Below are 21,599 nucleotides of genomic sequence, written 5' to 3' on the forward strand. Positions count from 1 at the left end.
TTGATCGAGGGTGGTAGGGTTTCAAAGGAGACACCAGTCTGAATGAAATACAAAGCCACTGTACACTAGGCCAGGAGCCCTGGATGTGTTTTAGGTGAAGTAAAAGGGAGACGCTACTGTGAAAGGTTGGAAAGCAGGCCCTAAATCTGGGAGGGACCAAGATGCTTCAGCTCTGAATGAGCTGCGCTCCAGTAAAATAGCTCACCTTGTTTAGACCGTCCAGAAATGACACCAATACCCCACAGCTGCCCTATGTGATGGCTGCTGCTCCCTAAATTCTGCAAGTGAGGCTCTGTGAATCAAAGCAAGGTACCCCAGGTCTCACAGCTACTGCAGCTGTGAGTGACTGCTCTAGGAGATGCCTTTGGTTTCTCCACTGCACTTCACAGCTGTGGAAAAGACTGCTAGAACTAGTCTATAAAGGAACATTATTAAGGAGGAGAACTGGCAAAACACCGTTTTTTCCATAAAGGGATAATTGAGGTAGTTACACACACACAGACACACACACGCACACGAGCTATAGGTTATCTATCAGAAAGGACTTCCCCATTGTGAAAGCTACTAAGTTCTGGATCAGCATTCAGAGTCCAATCCAAGTTTACTTTAGCTCCAAATTCACTCTGGGGAAAGGCAGAAAGTTCATGTCTTTGTGTTTGTTTATTTGTTTGTTTGAGACAGGGTCTCAAGTCCAGGTCCTTTAACATGCTAGGTAGTCAAGGATGACCTTGAACTCCCGATCCTGTCTTGATTCCTATGTCTTGAGATCACAGGGGTGTGCAGTCCCATCTGGTTTTCTGTGGCGCTGAGGACTGAACGCAGGGCTCCCTGTGAGTGTTCTACTAGCCTAGCTGCATCCCAGCCAGTCCCCACCTGTTCTCAGTTCTGGGTTCCCCAGGGACTGCTTACGGGGATGTTTTATGCTGTCACAACCCCCTCCATTTCTGGTTTCCCCCTCCAGTTCTTGCCTATCCCGTAGGCTTTATCTTCTAACTTCCACTGACCACTGTCCAGTGTGTTGAGAGGTTGCTATGATGGAGAACAAGGGCTCCCACAGGTCCCAGCTCAGCCTCATTAGTAACAGGCCATGTGAGTAGCCATATGTCTCAGTTAAGGTCTTTATTGCTGTGATCGCCAAAAAGCAGGTTGGAGAGGAAAGGGTTTCTCTGGCGTACGCATTCATATTACTGCTTATCATTGAAGAAAGTCATGAGGATTTCTTTCTGTGCTATCTTGCTCCTCATGGCTTGCTCAGCCATTTTTTCTTAAATAGAATCCAGAAGAACAGCAGTCCAGGGATGCCCCCCCACCACTAATCAGTAATTAAGAAAATGCCATATAGCTGGATCTTATGGAGGCATTTTCTTGATTGAGGTTCTCTGCTCTCAAATGACTTCAGCTTATGTCACCTTGACATAAAACTATCCAGCAAACCATCTTATTCCATTTTTCTGAGTTCATTTACCTTGTCTCCCAAGACAGCAGGTGCCTATGTCACAGGGTAGCTATGCAGATAGAAATAACTCAGAGCTGTGGTCCAGCCCTCCACGGTTCTTGTGAATTAAGTTGCATAAGGGCATGCCTTGGTCTTTTACCTGCATATTCCCCGTGGCTGCTTTTGTGCCACAACAGCAGAACTGAATCTCAACAGAGACTGTGTAACCTGTAAAGCTGGAAATCCTTCTGGTCTAGCTTTCTTGTGGGAAAACTTAGTCAATGCCTTATCAAAGAGTTGCCTGGGGCATAGTCAGTGCTTAGTGAATCATGGCTTTGTTGAAAGAACTCTAAATCTAGTAGGTCTTGGAGTTTAAGAAAACTTAAATAGAAAACTAACTCCTGCACACTGTCTTCTGATATCTCCACTCAAACCATAGTGTGAATACATATGATCTCCCCCGCCCCTCTCTCAAAAGAAAAGAAAAGGTGTGGAGGGGAATCCAGAATAGACACAGGTTGTCTGCGTTCCCTGAGGATGACCATTGTGTCCTGTCTTTTCAGATGGCAGGGACAGTGTCATCCTCTTACAGACAGTCTTGCCTTCGTGGGCTGCAGTCTCTGTGCCTATGTCCTCTCATCCTTGAAGCCCCTACTCCATGTTTCTGCCCATGATGACTGACAGTGACAGCTGCCATTCCCATCAAGAAAATGTTCTCTGTGGGTGTTATTTGGTCCCTTCTTCCGTGTTCCCTGATGGGGCAGGAACAATCCTCTAGTTCAGGGCTTCTGAGATTCTGCATGACTGAGCTTTGTGGTGGGATCTTTCTGTCATAGAGTGGTCCTGTGCCTTGCAGGATGTTTCCCAGCATGCCTGGCTCCTGTCCAGCAGATGCTGACAGCATGCCTCTACTTGTGATAGACAACTAACAGATAGAGATGTGTAATATCTCTACACATTGCCAAATGTTCCCTGAGGGGCAAATTGCTCCAACTGAAAATCACTTGGCTTAGTCTAAAATAACTCCACAGTTATTTGGTTAATTGGGTCCAGAGCAGATTAAGTTCACGTTTAGAAAAGCAGGGTTCTGTGCAAGGGCACGTAGACACTGTGCGTGTGTCTGATTGGTCCTGTTGCTTCATTCCATAGAGTACTGGGGCTCGGCTCGACTCTACAGCTGATGCTCCACATAGCCTGAGAACCTGGATAGCTTCTGCCCCTGTGTTACTAAGATGCTTCTTCCCACTCCCCTCCACTTCCTCTTTCCTTCCTTCTCCTCTTAGGCAGGGGATTGACCTCAAAGCCTTGTATACCCTATACAAGCACTCAGTCATGAACTACAGCTTAGCTAAGAGAAGAGTTTTGCGTGTGTGTGTGTGTGTGTGTGTGTGTGTGTGTGTGTGTGTTTTGACCTACATGTATGTGTGTGTAGAAGTCAGAGGTTAGCACTGGGTGTTTTTCTCCATCACTTTCTATGTACATACGTATGTATGTATGTGTGTATGTATGTGTGTATGTATGTGTGTATGTATGTATTAATTATTGCATCTGTCCATCTATGTATCTATGTAACTGGTCTGTCTGTCTGTCTGTCTGTCTGTCTGTCTGTCTGTGTTTTGACCTACATGTATGTGTGTGTAGAAGTCAGAGGTTAGCACTGGGTGTTTTTCTCCATCACTTTCTATGTACATACGTATGTATGTATGTGTGTATGTATGTATTAATTATTGCATCTGTCCATCTATGTATCTATGTAACTGGTCCGTCTGTCTGTCTGTCTGAGGCAGAATCTCTTACTAAACTCAGAACTCACAGATTCAGCTAGCCTGGCTGCACAAGGAGTTCCAGGGAGCGGCCTGTCTGCCCCAACTCAGGACTAGGGCATCATAAGCCCGTCATTTATGTTGGCCTTAGGGATCTGAACTCAGGTCCTCGTGCTCAAACAGCAAGCACTTTACTGACTGAGCCGACTCCCTAGCCCAGAGGGGTTTCAAAATTCCTCTCCCATAGTACCGGGAAGGCTGCCCTAGGATATGAACATGCTTACGAATCCGACACCCTGTGCCAGCCTGTTAGCGCCTTCATCTCTGTACCCGACTCCACTTCAGAGGGGGTATTTGGATACTGCGTGTTCACTGACTCACGTATCACTCCCCTGCTTCTTACCAATTTTCTCTGGGGGTGCTGATCATTCGGTGGTATATAGGGGGGATCAGAGGCAGAGCCTTGCCCAAAGAGGATTGGTAGTTAAGGAGAAGTAGACAGATATTGCAGCAAAATAGCTCAGCCTGAATTTGACCCCTGGGAATGACATGGTATAAGAAGGGTATAGATCATCTCAGAGGAGAGCATTAGAAGAAAAGCCAAAGAAGAAGCCACCACAGGGCTCATATTAAGAGACAGGCAGCCTGGGCTGAAGAGATGGCTCAGTCATTAAAGGCTAGGCTCACAACCAAAGGACAAGAGACAGGCCACCTCACAGAGATTCAGAAGAACAAGAGATGTGAGGTGACAACACAGACCAGACAAAGCCATGTCCTGAAAACAGCTTTAGAAAACAGTTTTAGAAACAGCTGGAGCTGCAGGGCTGCTGAGAATGACACATACCTGTGATCTCAGCACTTGGGAGGCAGAGGCAGGAGGGCAAAGAGTTAGGAGCCAGGTTGGGCCACACAGTGGCATAAAACAGGAAGAGAAAGAAAAGTAGCAGGGGCTGCAAGATGGAGCATGGAAAGGGTGAAGTCTGCAGAAGAAAACGAAGGCAGAAGAAAGAGCATTTGGACTCAGTGGTCTGTGGACATGGGATTGAGCACAGTGAGCAGCCATGGTCACTATTCCCCCTGAATAGCAGGGGAGGATGCAGAAGGCAGTAGGCGGACAGTTCTTGTAACATTCAGAGCAGAGAGAAGCCAGACCAGAACAAAGGTGAGGTTCTCACCTAGTGGACAGACATGGAAAATCCACAACTGGTCATCAGTCCAAAGTGACATTCAATTTAGATAGTCCAAGTTTCCTTGAACTCCTGTGCAAATGCCAGTCAAGCTGTGGCCCCATCCCCAGCCTCTGGTATATAACAGATGAGCCCCTGAGAAGGGGGATGAAGAGAGGGAGGGAGAGCGAGTGCTTCTGTCAGCAGGCAGGCAGCTGCACCCCTGAAGAGAAGCACCTGTGACATTTACAAGTGTCTGCCAGGGAAGCAGCCCGCCAGGGAGCTGCCTACACCCGCAGTGTTTACTCTCCCACAGTCTCCTTTCTGTGCCAGGAACATTGTTATAGCCCTGTAGCTCCTAATACTTCAAGGTTTCTCTTCTTACCCAGGAGCTTGTTGTGAATAATAGCCTTCTTGACCCCCAGCCTTCTCCTGCTAACTGCTTTCTAAGTCCATTCATGGCTTGCTTTCTGAAATGCAAGAGGGAGGACACCACCGAGGTTTTACTTTAGCCAACAGCTACTTTACACGAAAGGACAAAGGCAACATAATAGAGTTGAATACTTAAATTACAATAAGATTGGCCTTATGAATGGCTAAGTAAACTGTAGCATATACCCAGAGAGACATAGTACTCAGCTGTAAAGAGGAGCGAAGTGTGAACACATGCTTTAGGGTCAAGTCTTGAAAACATGATGCTAAATTAAAGAAGCCACTCCGGGATCATATACCATGGGACTGCATTTACATTAAATACAGAATAAGTGGATTAGTGGTTACCCCGGGACTGGAAGGAGGGAGAATGGATAGAAACTATTGATTATGTTTGGGGAAACCTTTGGGGGGCTGAGGAAAATGTTCTAGAACGAAACAGAGTTGATGGTTTCACACTTCTATGAATATTTTATTCTTTGTCTATTACGACACACAAAAAGAATAGTTACAAAATGGGGCTGAGGGGGCTGGTGAGATGGGCCAGCAGTTAAAGGTAATTGCCACCAAACCTGGACACCCAAGCTCAATTCCTGAGACCCACGTGCTGGTAGGAGAGAACTGATTCTTGCGAGTTATACTGACTCCTCCAACACACAAATAAATTAGTAAATGTAATGTTTAAAATGTTTTAGAAGGGGGACTGGGGCTGTAGCTCATGTGGTAGAGTGCTTGCCTAGCATGCATGAAGTCCTGGGTTCAGTCCCTAGCACCACATCAAACCTAATATAGTTTTACATGTCTGTAGTCCAGCACTCCAGAGGCAAAGGCAGGATCATCAGAAATTCAAAGTCAATGGATTCTATGTGACTATGAGCACCATGGACTCTGAATCCAGAAGTGCAAGGTCACTTTTTAAAACTTTATTTATTTATAGTGCATTAGTGTTTTGCCTGTATGGAGGTATTGGAATCTCTAAAATTGGAATTACAGACAGCGGTGAGCCACCATGTGGGTGCTGGAAATTGAACCTGAGTCCTCTGGAAGAGCAGCCAGTGTTCTCATTGGCTGAGTCATCTCTCTAGCCCTCAAGGTCATTCTTAAACTACAAGAGAGTTTGAGGCTAGCCTGGGCTATATGAGACCTTGTCTCAAAAATTTTGTTTTTGGTTAGTGCTATAAAACACAATAGAAACCTCGCCTTGACCCAAGAGAAAAACACAGCCTTGGCTCCAATCATAAGGCCTTTGATCAGACAAGGGCCTCCACCAGCTCTTCTAACTTTAGCTAAATATTAGGATCACTGGGGCAGCTCGAGACCAGTAAAGCAAAATCTCACAGGCAAGATTGGAAGCTCACGGAGATCCCTGTGTGTGGCAAAGGTTGAGAAATACTGCTTTAGGCCAGTGGTTTGAAAATGTGGCACCTAGCCCAGCAACATCAGCACTACAGGGGGATGTGTTGGACATGGAGAGTTCAAGGTTCTGTCTCCAAACTACAGTATCAAAAACACTGAGTTTCGGGGTTGGGGATTTAGCTCAGTGGTAGAGCGCTTGCCTAGGAAGCGCAAGGCCCTGGGTTCGGTCCCCAGCACCGAAAAAAAAAAGAACCAAAAACACTGAGTTTCAGAAAGACTCAGTGGTCTGTGTTGTAAGAAGCTCCCACTTGGGGTTGGGGATTTAGCTTAGTGGTAGAGCAAGGCCCTGGGTTCGGTCCCCAGCTCCAGAAAAAAAAAAAAAAAAAAAAAAAAAAAAAGCTCCCACTTAAGCGTGGTGACCGCTCTTCTGAGTCTAGACCATGGGAACCAATCCTGGAGTAAGAGTCTAGAAGCATCTGTTGTGTGTTTGGCTCTGGGGTGGCTATTGTGAAGACACAGAGGCATACCCAAGCCCTCGGGCACCCTGTGGGTTGGGTTCTTGGAATAAGATGCATCCTTTATGGCTGGGTAATATTCCATTGTATGTCTATGCCACCGTCTTGCTTATTCATTTCCCTGTTGATAGATATGGGTTATTTCCACCATTTGGTTTTATGAATAATACTGTTGTCTAGCCAGGCTAGTGGCCACAGGCTGCTGTGGATTCAGCAGTTTCGCACGTAGTCCAGTTCCCATGTCAGTGAGTCAAAGAGAACCAGCAAGAACATCGTGCACTGGGCTTGCACAGGCCGCTGCTTGTTTTCATCATCAGGGTAGGCTAGCAATTGGCACTAGCTCGTAGTTACTGCAGTTTCTGTACTCAAGAACTATTTGAACATTTCAGAATGTCCAGGCTCTTTTTGCAGGAATCTCTCTCTCTCTCTCTCTCTCTCTCTCTCTCTCTCTCTCTCTCTCTCTCTCTCCTCTCTCTCCCTCTCCCTCTCCCTCTCCCTCTCCCTCTCCCTCTCCCTCTCCCTCTCCCTCTCCCTCTCCCTCTCCCTCCCCCCCCCCCACACACAACTAGCTAAGCTTGTCTTAGACGTTGGCAAGCACCAGGATCCCTTGGGAAGGTGATATTCAGGAACAGGCCCTATGCCCACCTCCAAAGTCTGGTTCAGTAGGTCTAGCAGGGGGCCTGAGAGCCTGCATTGTTTTCTTGCTTTCCTTGTATCCTTGCCGTTTAGCTCAAGGTGACCTTGAACTTCAGATCCTCTTGACTCTACCTCCTGAGAGCTGGAATTACTAATATGCTCCATTGTACTTTATCTGGTGCTGAGATTGGAATCTGGGGCATCTTGCATGCTAGGCAACTGCTCTCCCAACTGAGCTACAGCCCCAGTTAGAATATACATTTTGAAGGGACTCTAGGGAGATGATGATGGCGATAATGAGGAAGACCATGAAGAAGATGATGTTTCTTTGAGGAGTAGTCTAAGTACCACTTGACTATTGGGATAGAAAGACCAGCATTTCTTTGGCTAAGTGTAGTTGCTGAAGGAATGAAGAGTACAGAGAAGGCCCTGAATAGCACAGAGGAGCGCAAGTATTTAGATCTGCCTTAGAGTGTGAGCAGGTAGATATTCTGGGGAGCTGCAAGAAGTTTAGCGCACTGGAATTTAAAGGAAAGGTGAGAGTATGGAGGTGGTGTGGCTTCTCTGTGATCAAAAGACTCTAAGACAAGAGGGCCTGAGGGCCTGCCAAGACGGTCGGTCGCCAAGATGGAGAAGCAAAAGCAAATAGATATTTACCTTTGGCATCTTGGAAACCCCACCCTCCTCACTATAGAGAGCTTCCCTCCAGAAAGAACCTGACAAAAAGCCTTAAGGTCAGAGTGTGAATACTATGGAGCCCTTTGCCCCTTACCCCTGCCATATTGGAAAGGAACATTGGAGAGGGTTATAGGCAGGTGGGATGGTGGGTGGAAGAGCAGGAGGATGAGGCTTGCAGTGGCTGGCAGAACTGATTGACAACCCCGGGCTCACCCTCCCAACCTGCACCATCAGCCCCTCCCACCATGGCTGGAACAGAAATGACGGCAGACAGGCTTAGGGTGGACTTTACAAGGCCCAAGCTGATTCTGCCTCTTAAATCTACATAAATTAATGGACACGATAAAGATAAACTCCGGATACAAAGGACAACTTAGGCATCTTTAGAACATTCTGTCTATTTTGATTGATCTATAATGTAAAATCCAAGAGAAAGAGTGGCCTGCTGGGGCAGCGTCCTTCAATGCTTATAAGTAAGGAGTCACCCTGGCCCATTAGCCTTTGCTCTCTGTTCCAGCCAAGGCCTGATTCATCTATAACATTAACAAAGTGAAAGTTTCCAGTTTCCAGGCCAGTGTGATTCCTTGACCTCTGTTAGTAAATAACACAATCAGAAGGCCTCAGCCATCAATTATTAACCTGTGGTCCAGGCAGCTTCCTTCCCTCTGGCTGAATCTTGCCTTTATGCTTGCGTCTGACCACTTGATCGACAGGAAAGCAGGCCAAGTCCAGCCAAGGTGTGCCTAGATTTGTTGTGAGAAGCCAGGAACTTAAATGTACTTTAACTATATTTTTAAAATGTGCCTCTATATCTGAATGACATCCTAGAGATAGGTGGTTTTGAGTTGGTTTTAGAGGGAACAGAAGGACCCTTCCTTCTGAATGGGATTCTGGGGGCTTAGCTGCATTTTCTGTAGTTCCAGCCACAGAATCAGGAGTAATAGATAGTCTCTCCCTACATGGGTGGGTACCGGACTCCTGAGGGGAAGACTTCCTCAGCCTGTGAAAGAGCACATGCCAGTCGGCATCCAATAACCCTGCTCAGCCTCCCCACAGAGCAGCTTATTCTGTGGCAAGGAGCCTAGTGGGCCCAGGTTCTCTCTGAGTGCAGGTCTCCTGTACAACTGACACACCACAGCTATTAGCTTAGCAGGCCTGTAGGCTCCCCAGGATCCCTATCTGGACGGCTGTTCCTCCATCTTTGTTGTGGGTCATTTCATCTCATCTTTTTAAAAAAAAAAGATTTATTTGTTTATTTTATGTATGTGAGTACACTGTCACTCTCTTCGGACACACCAGAAGAGGGCATTAGACCTCATTACAGATGGTTGTGAGCCACCATGTGGTTGCTGGGAATTGAACTCAGGACCTCTGGAAGAGCAATCAGTGCTTTTAACCACTGAGCCATCTCTCCAGCCCCTCATCTCATCTTTTAAGTCTCAACTTTGAAGGCATCTCCTTAAGGAAGTATGCCTGTGCCAGGTACAGTGTGAGGTCTCTCCGTTTCCTCCATCACAGCCTTGTTCAGTTCCTTCACAACAGCAATTGCAGAAGTTCCTTACGTGCAACTCATTCTTGGTCTCGATCCCTGGAATGTAACCCTACAAGGACAAGAAGTAGACCTGCTTTGTCATATCAACCCTGGCTATAGCATCTGGCATACAGATGGCCCCTTTGTGAAGAAATGAAGATATGAACTTCAAAATTAAGTAGCAGTTCAAAAGGATATTAATTAGAGATTTTTCTCCTTCATTCAGTATGTGAATTTTCTCCTTCATTGAGTATGGTTACTCAGATGTGCATGTGTATGTGTGTGTATGCATGTGTGTGTGTGTGTGTGTGTGTGTATGTCTGTGTGTGTGTGTGTGTGTGTGTGTCTATCTGTGTAAGCCAGAGGTTGACCTTGAGTGCTGTTCCTCCAGAGCTGTCATCTTATTTTTGATAGATGGTCTCTTACTAGGACCAGGGCTTGCCAGTTTTAGACTTGGCTGGTTGGCTAATGTGCCCCAGGGATCCTCCTGTCTCAGCCTCTCCAGCACTGTGATTGCAAGTGCATGCATATCTAGCTGTTGTGTGGGTTCTGAGGATCAAACTCAGGTCATGTTTGCAGGACAAATACTTTACCAAATGAGCTTCCACCCCAGCCTCTGAACCCTCTGTTTTTATTGTAACTACAATCTATCTTGTTAAGTATGAATTTGTGGTTTGTCCACAACCACTGATCATTTGCGTGCACACTTACGTACTAGGACTAGGCACGGTTTTATTCTCCCTAGATCTCCAAATACAACAAACTAGCCACATCCTTGAAGGACTAACCAAAACCTACACATTTTCACTGAGTGGAAAATATGACTGTTGGTTGGCAAAAGGTCACCAACATCTAGAGTATCAACTTTGCCACACAGGCAAGTTCTGATCTGTTTTTGTAGCCAGTCTGAAGAGACATGGCCTGGAGCCAATTGCCAGGCAGCTGCCTGCCTTAAGCATTCACACAAACACATAGGGCATTGACTTCAGAGAGTGTGACCAAAAGTTGCGGACAGAAGGCAAAACTGAAAAAAAAATCAATTAAAAAAAAAGAGACCCCAAAGACCAACCTCAAAACCACATTATTTTTTATTATTGTTGTCACTCCAAACTCTATAATGTCCTGTAAAGTCACAAACAAAATATATTTTCTTTAAAACTGTGGGGTTGGGGAATTGGATCAGTTTTTAAAGGTCCTTACAGGGGACTCGAGTTTGATTCCCAGCAACCATGACACATGCTCACAACAGCCTTTAACTCCAGTTTCAAGGGATCCAGCTTCTTCTTCTGGCCTCTGTGGACACTGCACTCACATGTACATACCCACCCACCCCCACATATACACATAATTAAATATCATAAAAATTGTTATTAAGCTTGAGCACATAGGACAGTCAGTGAGAAACTATAAACAAGTCTTATGGGTAATTACATGGTTCATGCTTTTATTATCATGATATATTCTATAATGTGGTTGTATAAGGTATATAAACATAAGAAATTACTTAACTCAGACATTTTTTTTACCCAGACATCATGTCTGCAAGCAGGTTATAAAATTATCCTTCAATCCCTTGCATGAATTATTCGCCTAGAGCAATGGTGCGTCTGCACACTGGATGCATAGATGCCCTGTGAGCACTGAGGATACAAACAAGCTCTTAAATCACTCTATGAGATGAACAGGGAAAGCCGAAAACTCACTGGGTATTTAATTATACTAATGAATTATAAACGGGTTTTACATGGGAAATGAGCTTATGGTTTAAAGAATCCTATCTTTAATGATACATAGATATCGGTTTCAGTTTCAGTTAAATTTTCTATTGCTCTGATAAAATACTATAACCAAAAGCTTGGGGAGGAAAGGGTTTGCTTCAGCTTAGAACTCCCAGGTTACACTCTGTCACTGAAGGGAATCTGGGCCAGAACTCAAGACAGGAACCATTGGCAGAAACTGAAGAAGTAGTCATGGAATGCCACTTATTGGCTTACTCCCCATGGCTTGTTCAGCCTGCTTTCTTATACAAATTAGGACCACGACTGAACATGGGTGACACCACTCACAGTGAGGCAGGCACTCCCATATCGGTCAATAATCAAGAAAATGCCCCAAGGGCCAATATGGTGGGAACATTTTCTCTCTTGACGTTCCCTCTTCCCAAATGACTGTAGCTTCTGTTAAGGTGGCACAAAGGTAGCCAGGATTTATAGATTTTCTTCTATAGTTAGGGGAGGGAATAGAGGAAGTTGGGGTACAGTTCAAACTATTGAAGTCATGAAAAGATGGTTCATGGTCTTTATACACTATATAACACCCCACCCCGTCTCATATAGCCTCATGTAACCTAGGCTGGCCTTGAACTCTTGTTTTATCTCCTGAGTCCTGATATTACAGGCATGTACTGATGCCTGGATTTATGTAGTGCTGAGGACTGAGGCAAACCATCTCCCATATTGCTTCACCTCCAGCCCATACAACGTGTCTTTACTTTTGTTAATGCTTAAATTTTTCTGTAATTAAAATTCAAAACAAGACATGTGAGTTGAATGTGATTGTGCATGACCTGAAACCCCAGCCCTGGAGTCAGACACTGCCTGCCTCAAGTTTGAGACCAGTCTGGTGTAAATTTTGAGTTCCAGGCTAGCCAAGGTTAGTGAGACCCTGTCTCAAATAAAACACACAAAACTAAGCTGAGGACAAGAAAGCAAAGACACAATGTCTATTTTTAGAAAGCAGCTAAGGTGAGTGCAGGGTTAGAAGTCACATCTTCGTTTTAGGCTTGGTCTGGCTGGGTCCATCTCAGAGCGACAGACACCAGACTGCTGTTTCTCCATAACGGATCCTCCTCTCCCATCACCTTGGCGGCCTACAGAATCTCAGACTATCTGGTTGGGGTTTCCATTACCTAGGTGCCTTTTTCAGGCAGGCTGCTGTGTTCTGGTCTGCAGCATGCAGCAATCCCTCACTGGGTGCCTTCTTCAGCCCAGGATGGATTCTGATCTTACAGGCTGGAACTTGTCCCCTCCCACTTTCTGACTCCCGGTCAGGTCTACTTTTCCAACTTCTGAAAATGCTGTGCCCACAAATGTCACAAACACCCTGTGCTGAAAATCTGCATCTTTTCAGAGCTTATCTGTGTTTCAAAGTCCAGTTCAAATTTTGCCAAGGCCAGTGTCTGCTTTACCTTGGCGGAACTTCTCAGCCAGCTTAGAGGTTCCCACAAGGGCAATGACTCAATCCTTTCTGCACCTGAGTAGCCTGAGGCTACCTCCAGACTGGAGTTCTCCCACAGTCTCAGACCTTTGAAGGCCATTCCCTAGGAGCATGTAATGGTAGTTACAAATCATAGATACAGTAAACTGTCTCTTAAGCTCGTTTTAAAAATTCAGCCCAAAAAGGAATGAAAAAAGAAGGGTGATTACAAGAAAGATGTTCTGTTCTTTAATGGGGAGACTCAGATATACTTCCATGGCAACAGAGATCAGGGAAGGAAGGTTGCACAGGAGAAAGAAATGTGTTCTTGGAAAAAGCAAGGGCTTTTGAAAACTTTGACAGGCTGGGACACTTTAAAAATGTGAAAAACAGCTAGTTTCTGCTTTGTCTTGGTGGGGAATGGGGAGGAACACTGGGGATAAGGGAGAAGTATTTGGAAGGACCAGCCACAGGAGCAAGGCCACCACCACTAGATCAGACTGGTTACAGCAGGAGAATGTCATTAATCTGATTAAGGCAGGAGAGGGAAGCTGGCACCGTGCGTGACAAGGAAGGGGGAGCCTGGGCAGCCTGTGGAGGGAGGGCCTTTGCAAGATGATATGGCAAGGGTCTAGCCTACAATGGAGGAGGTGGCCATGGGAACCTGTGACTCAAGTAACTGAGAGCAGAGGATGCAGGGCTCACCTGGGTGAGGGAGAGGATGCAGGGCTCACTTGACTGAGATTTTGACTGTTGGAGATGTTTTCTGACAGGACCCCCTATACAATCAAACTGTGATCTGGGCTGAACATGATTCCTGTGATGTGTGGACCTTATTGAATTCTAAAATTTACAAAAAAACAAAAACTTAAAAACTTATAACTCGGGGTTGGGGATTTAGCTCAGTGGTAGAGCGCTTGCTAGGCAAGGCCCTGGGTTCGGTCCCCAGCTCTGAAAAAAAGAAAAAAGAAGAAAAAAAAACTTGTAACTCTCCCATGAAGTCTGCACCAAGGTCTTGAATATATGCATCCTCTCCCTAAGTGTCCTTCTCCCTCCTCCTGACATCCATACTTGGATTATCTTTTAAAACTGTTTCATTGTCAACTCCAACTTCGCTTCCTGATTCACAGTGAAATAACTTTGTTCAGTCAAAACCCCGTAGTTTCACCTGAGTAGATATCTTTAAAGAACTCATGCTCCTACAGGATGCAGAAGAAGGCTATGTCTCCCACTGCCACTGCTGTTAGGGGCCTACCTGAGATGACCCTGAAGCATTACTGAGTTCCATAGGATGAGGATCCTCCAGGCCAAGACTGTCTCATGTCCTCCCCCTCAGGGAAGGCAGGTCTAGACTTTAGGTTCTGGATAAGCAGGATCTAGCAGGATGTATTCCTGTTCAATAGTGAAGGAGTTTCAAAAATCTTATCATCAAACCCTAAAAATAAGGGGCCAAAATCTCAAGAGACTGGATAGAAAGATGGGGAAATGGGGAAGTTGGGAGATCAAAAGGATGAGAAAAAAACCCTCTCTGTAGACTGGTTGAAACCTTTTTTCAGCTGAGAGCCAAGAATTTTAGCATTACTAGAATTCACTGTAAATGTAGAGACATATTCTCTTCTCTATAGGGACACTGCAAATAAGAGTGTTAAAATAGCAGAGGCAAGGACTGCAGATCTGTCATAAGTGAACTTGACTTGCATGCATGTGGCCATAGGTTTAATCACCAGACTGCTAATAATAATAATAATAATAGTTTAAGAGAACGCTAAGAAGAATGAAGAGCTTGTGAGGTAAAGGTACTTGCTAACAAGCCTGCTGACCTGAGTGCAGTCCCTGGGACCCACATGGTGGAAGGAGAGAACTGACTACCCATGCATTCCGTGACACATGTTCACACACACAGGCATGAACAGCAGGTGTGTATACATACACAATATATAAAACTTTAAAAGCAATAAACTACCCTTAAAGCCTAATAATATATGACCTTTGGATTTGAAAAACTATCACGTGGTGCATGATGTGCACATGTGTAGAGTCAGTTCTCTGCTTCCAGCTTTATGGGGGTTCCAGGAATCAAACTCAGGTCATCAGGCTTGTCATCAAGCTCTTTCCCCACAGAGCTGCTCACTGGCTCGTGACCTTTGGCTTTAACCTCACCCTCTCCCAGTCGTAACTTTCTTATAAGCTTTCTTACAAGAATCTTACAAGCATGAGTATGAACCCTGCTTATAGTGAAAGCATGTCTGGACTTCTTTGTTACTTAGACCTAGGAAAGATTCCATAGTCCCTTATGAACTCTGTGTTTAATCCTACCAGCTTATAATGCCCAGTACTTTTAGAACCCACCCAATGATCACATTTACTAAAAGAAGAAAGAAAATCTCTTAGAAACCCTTCGAATAATGTGATTTCAGAAGCCACCAATGTATCTGGGGCTGATATTAAGACACTTAAATACCAGTTGCTCTGGAAGTGTGTACCTGTATCTGTGCCACCCTTTTCCCGAGTGCCTTTCTCTGTCCCCTAACACCCACACATAAATCTGTTAGCACCATTTCTTCATAAACTCCTACTTTGCTTCCTTGACAAAAAAAGAAATGATCTGGTTCTAAAACTGTAGGAAGCACAAGGCCCGGGGTTCGGTCCCCAGCTCCGAAAAAAAGAACCAAAAAAAAAAAAAAAACTGAATGCTGATTGGATTTGGTAATATTAAACTCTAACTTAACTCTGCAGGGGCCACAGTAGTATTGAGCTTTTGTTTTGAGCTCTCATGGCTAGGGAAGCTTACGGAGACACAGGCAGAGGAGATCAACCTGGATTGTTTCAGAGTTGTCCAAGCAGACAAGACAGAGAAGATGAAACAGGACTGGCTGAACTCATAAATTGTCACACCACAGCTAGGTGACACGGAGTTCACTTTGCTTATTGCTCTCTCCTGTTGTATATATTTGAAATTTTCCCTACACAAGTAATCTTGTCCTCAGATAATGTAGGTCCTGTATCCTGGGCCTCACAATTCCCAGTCAGAAGTCATAAGAGACATTTTGAGCTGTGCCATGTTATAGTTCAAAACAAAGATCTGCCCATTTTTTGCTACCAGGAGGGAAATTCGTGAACTATAAAGAAACAATGCCTTGCTTTTACTTGGGAAAACAAGCTTTGGGACATACACGTTCTCTCCTTCATGATCATGGGGTGGGGGATGGGGATGGGAGTCCCACCAATGGAAGAGGTACTGTGGAAACCTAAAGCAATGGCCAGTGTTTAGAGGAGCTGCTCTCTGGCAAAGAGCACTTGTCAGGAGTCTGAAAGCTGGTGCTGAGTGTGTAGCTTGGTTGGGAGAACGATTGATCCATAGCACCACATAAACCAGGCATGATGATGCACGCCTGTAATCCCAGCACTGGAGTGATGGGGGCAGAGGCACAAGGTCAGCCTGAGACACATGAGACATTGTCTCAGGTTTAAAAAAAAAAAAAAGACTGTGAAAGCTGAGACTCCATTGAGAACTTATAGCTTTCAGTGACCCTCCCAGGATTAGTGTGGTTGCAAGTCACGTGGTCTGGACAGAAACTGGAGGGCAATGGCAGAGTCTCTACTGTCGTATTTGATATTGGTTGGGTAGATAGATACCTAGCCATGTATCTCTCTCTCAAGCCAGAAAGTCATGAGGCTGAATGGTAGCGTCCCCAGCTGTGCAAGGGCCATAAGTGGTGGTGGTGGTGGTGGTGGCGGCGGTGTCTATGAACTCTGTGAAGTCATAGTAACCAGGCCACATCCCACAGCATAGGACGGAAAGCAGGTCTCCTCTTCAGCAGGGAGTCCCAGCCTTCCAGAACCAATCCTCACACAGATGAACTTGAAAGCTGAAAGGGAGATTCTGAACCTGAACAAGTGATCTCATTTTCAAATATTCTTTTTTTTAAACACAGGATCTCATTTAGCCAAACTACTCTTAGACTCACTATGTAGCCAGGGCTGGCTTTGAGTTCTTGGTCCTCTTGCATCCATCTCATAAGTACTAGGATTGCAGGGGACCGGCAAGATGGTCCAGTGGGTAAATGTGCTAACTGTGAAAGCCTGAGGAGCCAAGTTCATATCCCGGGACCCATGATACGTGGCACACACCTGTAATCCCAACAAATCTATCCTGTGATGGAAGGCAGAGAAAAGAGGTCTCCCCAGAAGCTCACAGGCCAGCCAGCCTACAGTATGTATGCACCTGCACATGCACACACACACACACACACACACACACACACACACACACACACACACACACACATAGTGGGGGAGAAAAACTGAAGTGGCACTAAGTTCTGGATACGTACCACCATAACTAGCTCTAATTCTTCTTTGAAGAGAAAAACAGCATGTGGGGACTTCAAACAGGTAATCAGGTACCCTTAGAGAAAAATGAGCCGGAAACAGGTGGGAGAATTAGTGAACATGTGAGGACCTGCTGTGTGCCAGGCACTGTAGGAAATGTGGGGATGAGCGAGACACTCCTTGCCTCCAAGGAGAATGTGGGGGAGAGGAGGAAACAGATGCACAGAATCTCCCAGAGAAATACCCAGAGAGAGAAGGCAGCAGAGCTCTGTGATCCATGCCAGGTAACTGATAGTAAGCCTTAGTCTACCTGAGGGCACTTCATTCATCTCAGTGTTTCATCTACAAGATACTTTCATCGTCTCCCCTTGGCTGTGTCAACGTTATAGATTTTAAAAGGAGCAAACCGTGCTGCTGATGGTGAAAGAAGGGGGAGGGATGGAAAGGGTCCTTCTAGACCCTGTTGCCATACAGGCCTGCGACTGGTGCCAACAACAGAGGTCAGGACCGGGCCAGGTGGTGTCTACACCCCAGGCAGCCCAGGGACACTGGCATCCTGTGCCTTCACTTCCAAAGCTGGTTCCCACTGGGCGTCTTAGCAGATGCATTGGAGCTGCATGGACTTGAACGAGCCTCAGTAAGTCGTTCCAACTTGCCTGGTGCAGAGGGGAAGGTGCTTAAATCGCGGATCTCAGGCACCAGAAGGGACGCTCCAGAACACAGTGTCCGACGCTGCCATTTCTACCTAGGTTGGCAGTAGCTCCATGAGCGAACATGACCTGGCCATGGCCACTCACCAAGGCAGAGAGACAGTTGGTACTGCAGTCTTGTTCTCTGGGCATTCCTGGTCCAGTGTTCTCACTTCGGTTTCTCCTGAAGGCTTTGCCCACACTGACTCTGCTGTCTTTACTATACTTATTTTTCTTGCCCCCAAATACCTAATGTGGCTTTAACTTCTTATAGAGTCTACATAGGACACAGTTTAGACAATTTCCTCCTTATAGTCTCCCAGGATCTCAGTTCTTTTAGGGGAATGTCTGCTAGTAGCCTCAAAACCCATTTAATTTCCATGGGAGATAATCTTTTAAACACAGATTTACATTCTTTCAAGATTTTTCCCCTGAGGGAGTAGCATAGTTTTCAGTGGTTCTCAACTTTCTTAATGCCGAGAGCCTTTAGTGGTGATCCTCATGTTGTGGTGTCCCCCAGCCATATAATTATTTCCATTGCTATTTCATAACTGTAATTTTGATACTATTATGAATGGTAATGTAAACATCTGTGTTTTCTGATGGTCTTAGGTGACCCTGAAGGTGCCTTGTTCCACAGGTTGAGAACCACTGGTTTATCTGATCATGGAATGTTTATTTCCATTCACAGAGGAGCAACTGCTACCCCATATTTAGCAAGAGCATGGGCCTTGATGCTTTTTAGTTTTAAGCCTGTTTCTCCTCACTGAGGACTTGTCAGTTTTATTACAATAATTCAATTGCAGTATTACCAGGCTCCCTCTGGTTAAAACCCTGCCGTGCTTGGCTTTGTGGTCTGAGGCCTATAATTACGCAATGTTTTCAATTATCCCTTTGAGATTGCACCATAGATGTAGATATCAGGAATCTGTATCCCCAGGGTTTCCTATCAGGAACCTCACACTGTGAATCGATCAGCCTCAAAGACGTACAGTTAGATTCATCAAATTTTCCCCACTAGGATAATGTCTCCTTAGTGTTCAACATGGAGGCCTCAAGACCTAGGTAATTCCTGGATCACAGTAGATGTTAAACAGTCAGGAGGTGTACTGTTGGATGACACCAGTTTTCATGTTGCGGGAATATGTATTGTGTCAAAATGAGAATAAAGTGGAGGTTGGGTGGGGGGCTCTAGTTTCTGTCCTGGGTTACTCTAGTCTTTTATCCTCCACAGCACTTTAATGGCAGATGGTTTTGATGTGTTTGCTAGGCCTAAGTCTGTAAGCTGCTATCTCTAGGTCTTGAATAGTTTACCTTTAAGACTAGGACTGACCCTTCTTCCTCATGGCGGTTACAATGAACAAAGGTGTTGAGTATTTCTTCAGACCCTCACCACTCTTAGATGAGGTCCACAAGGAGGTCAGGGGGCCAGCACATACACTCGCCTCTTACAGAATAGTGCAGCTGTCTATGCAAAGAAAAAGGAAAGAAGTAATAAGGAACTGTTGTGTAGACAGATTAGAAGATGATAGAAGATAAAAAAAAAATTCTTGGTGGAAAACTGAGCTTGAGTCTCTCCTAGGTCCTGCTGGGGAAAAGAACTGGTCCAAGAAGTACCCGTCATGTGGGGGTCTCCTGCAGTCCCCGATAGACCTACACAGTGACATCCTTCAATATGATGCCAGCCTTGCACCACTCCAGTTCCAAGGTTACAATGTGTCTGTTGAAAAGCTATTGAACCTAACCAATGATGGCCATTCAGGTAAGGGAGAGACCTCAAGAGACAGGTCTGAGTCTCCTTGGACATCTGACCAGGAGGGGATCCTCTGAAGCACCCAGGAGAAGGGGTTGGGAAGAGACTGTGAGACATCCCTGACCTACTGTGTGTGTGTGCGTGTGTGTGTGTGTGTGGCGGGGGGGGGGGGGGGTAGGAGTTTGTTGGAAGCCCTGGCTCCAGTGATTCTTTGTGGACAGCACATCTCAAAACCATGTCTCTTGTGGGAGGGAGAGGGAACAGATTGGTCTGATCCTAATGGCTCATTGGCTAAACTTCCAGGGTGAATTCTGGGTTATCACAAACTAAGAGTCAGACATACTGGATTTGAATCATGACTTGGACACACACACACACACACACACACACACACACACACGCACGCACGCACGCACACACACGGCCCAGGTTCAAAGGAAGTTTTTCCAATCTAATAATCCAACCAAGAGTATGCTCACCGGAGTGCTCAACTGCTTAAGTTTTAGTTGATTCCAGATGTAGTTAAGCTGACAATCAAGATTAGGCGTCACAGGTACTAGTGAGTCATCAGACTGGGTAAGAATTTTAACTTCCTTGAGTTGTCATTTGGAAGAGATCTGCAGACTTGGTATATCAGAATCTGTTGTACAGTAAGTGCTTCTTAAATAGCACTTGTCACTGTAATTCTCCAATCTGAAGAGTTCTTCACTGAAGGCTCCAGTATCCGACAGGAGCCTGATCCATGGAAAAGTAAAAACACCCACCATCGGCTTAGAGTTGGTGCTCTGCAGGGAGATCTGTGAAGGTGTTGGTGTCACTAGAGTTGCACTAGGGAAAGAGGCCAAGTGCCATGGCTCTGGTCTGCTCCTAGCTCCTGCAGCCACCCGTGCCTGTGCAGTGGCTGCCTGTGGGCCTGCTTTCTAACAGGGCGATCTGGCCAGGGCTCTGAAGGCTGCTTCTCTATTCCTCACAGTGAGACTGAATCTGAACTCAGACATGTACATCCAGGGACTCCAGCCTCACCAGTACAGAGCGGAGCAGCTGCACTTGCACTGGGGGAACCGCAATGACCCCCATGGCTCTGAACACACTGTGAGTGGGAAGCACTTTGCTGCTGAGGTGAGTGAATGGCAGTATGGCAGAGAGAACCTAGCACTGGGTCCCCCTTCCACAGCCACTGGGATGGAGCAGTCTTCACAGCCTTTGTCTCCACTATTCTGTCTACAGCACGGGAAGGTCTCCCTCCCCTGCACTTATCCGGGTCTTTGTCCCTTCCTTTGTTGGGCCACGCTGAGTTTGCCTGTTCCTTTCACTGTATGATGCTGTTGAGAAGGCTGGCCTTGCAGATTCCTGGTGGGATGCATCTAGACAACCCCCGCTTTGTGCGGATGAAGACCTCACAGCGTGCCTGGCTGCCACAGCTCATTGCTTACTCATATCTGCTCCTCCGTGCTTCTCAGTTTCCACACATCGTGCGTGCTTACAAACGCCTTTCCCTCATCATTGGACTTGGGAATATGAGGACTCTGACCTGGGCTACTCTTGCAGTTTGCCATAGGTTAGGGGGTGACTGGCATTAAGATGTGGAGGGCACCATGATGATTAGAGATTCTCTGAAAATGGTTTGGGCACAGCACTGTGTCATGCCACCTTGAGGTTCTAACCTAAAATCCCAGAAAGAGAGTGAGAAGTCAGGGAGAATGTTCCTGCTGTACCACGGGCACATGACGGGGTGGGATGGCGAGAGGTCTGAGCTGGGGATGTGGCTCTGAGTGTAAACAGGGAAATAAGTAGGAAGAGGTGAACGCTGCTGATCGGCCAGCAGGTCCCAGGGTAAGTAATGACACAACCATTCTCTCCTCCGTTCACAACTGCTGAACTGCTTAACGTCTCAAGCTAATTATAGGTCTGGTACGAGTGTGGAGGGGATGTGATTCGGGCCCAGCAGAACGGTATGATTGGAGATGCACGTATTTCGGAGTAGACCCTTCCTTCCTTGGAGCTCAAGAACTGCAATTTCTTGCAAGTTAATTGCAGTGTTGAGGCTTCTGCTTCCCCCTGGGAGAACAAAGTGGCAGCTAGGATGTAGGCTTGGAGAGTTTGTGCATTTAAAAATAT

At 45.9% G+C, this 21,599-nt stretch overlaps 1 protein-coding gene across 6 annotated transcripts in view; it reads left to right on the forward strand.

Annotated features, from left to right (window-relative positions):
• The window catches only part of Car12 (carbonic anhydrase 12), a 55,743-nt gene that overhangs the window by 15,654 nt on the left and 18,490 nt on the right, over positions 1 to 21,599 (forward strand). For all 6 annotated transcript variants that reach the window (XM_063265771.1, XM_006243311.5, NM_001080756.2 and 3 more), the window contains 2 exons: positions 19,311 to 19,490; positions 20,455 to 20,600. In XM_063265771.1, coding sequence (XP_063121841.1) covers positions 19,311 to 19,490; positions 20,455 to 20,600 — 326 coding nt within the window. The remainder of the gene's footprint in view (positions 1 to 19,310; positions 19,491 to 20,454; positions 20,601 to 21,599) is intronic.

Source organism: Rattus norvegicus, chromosome 8 (genome assembly GCF_036323735.1).
Source record: "Rattus norvegicus strain BN/NHsdMcwi chromosome 8, GRCr8, whole genome shotgun sequence".
In the NCBI taxonomy this organism is placed as follows: domain Eukaryota; kingdom Metazoa; phylum Chordata; class Mammalia; order Rodentia; family Muridae; genus Rattus; species Rattus norvegicus.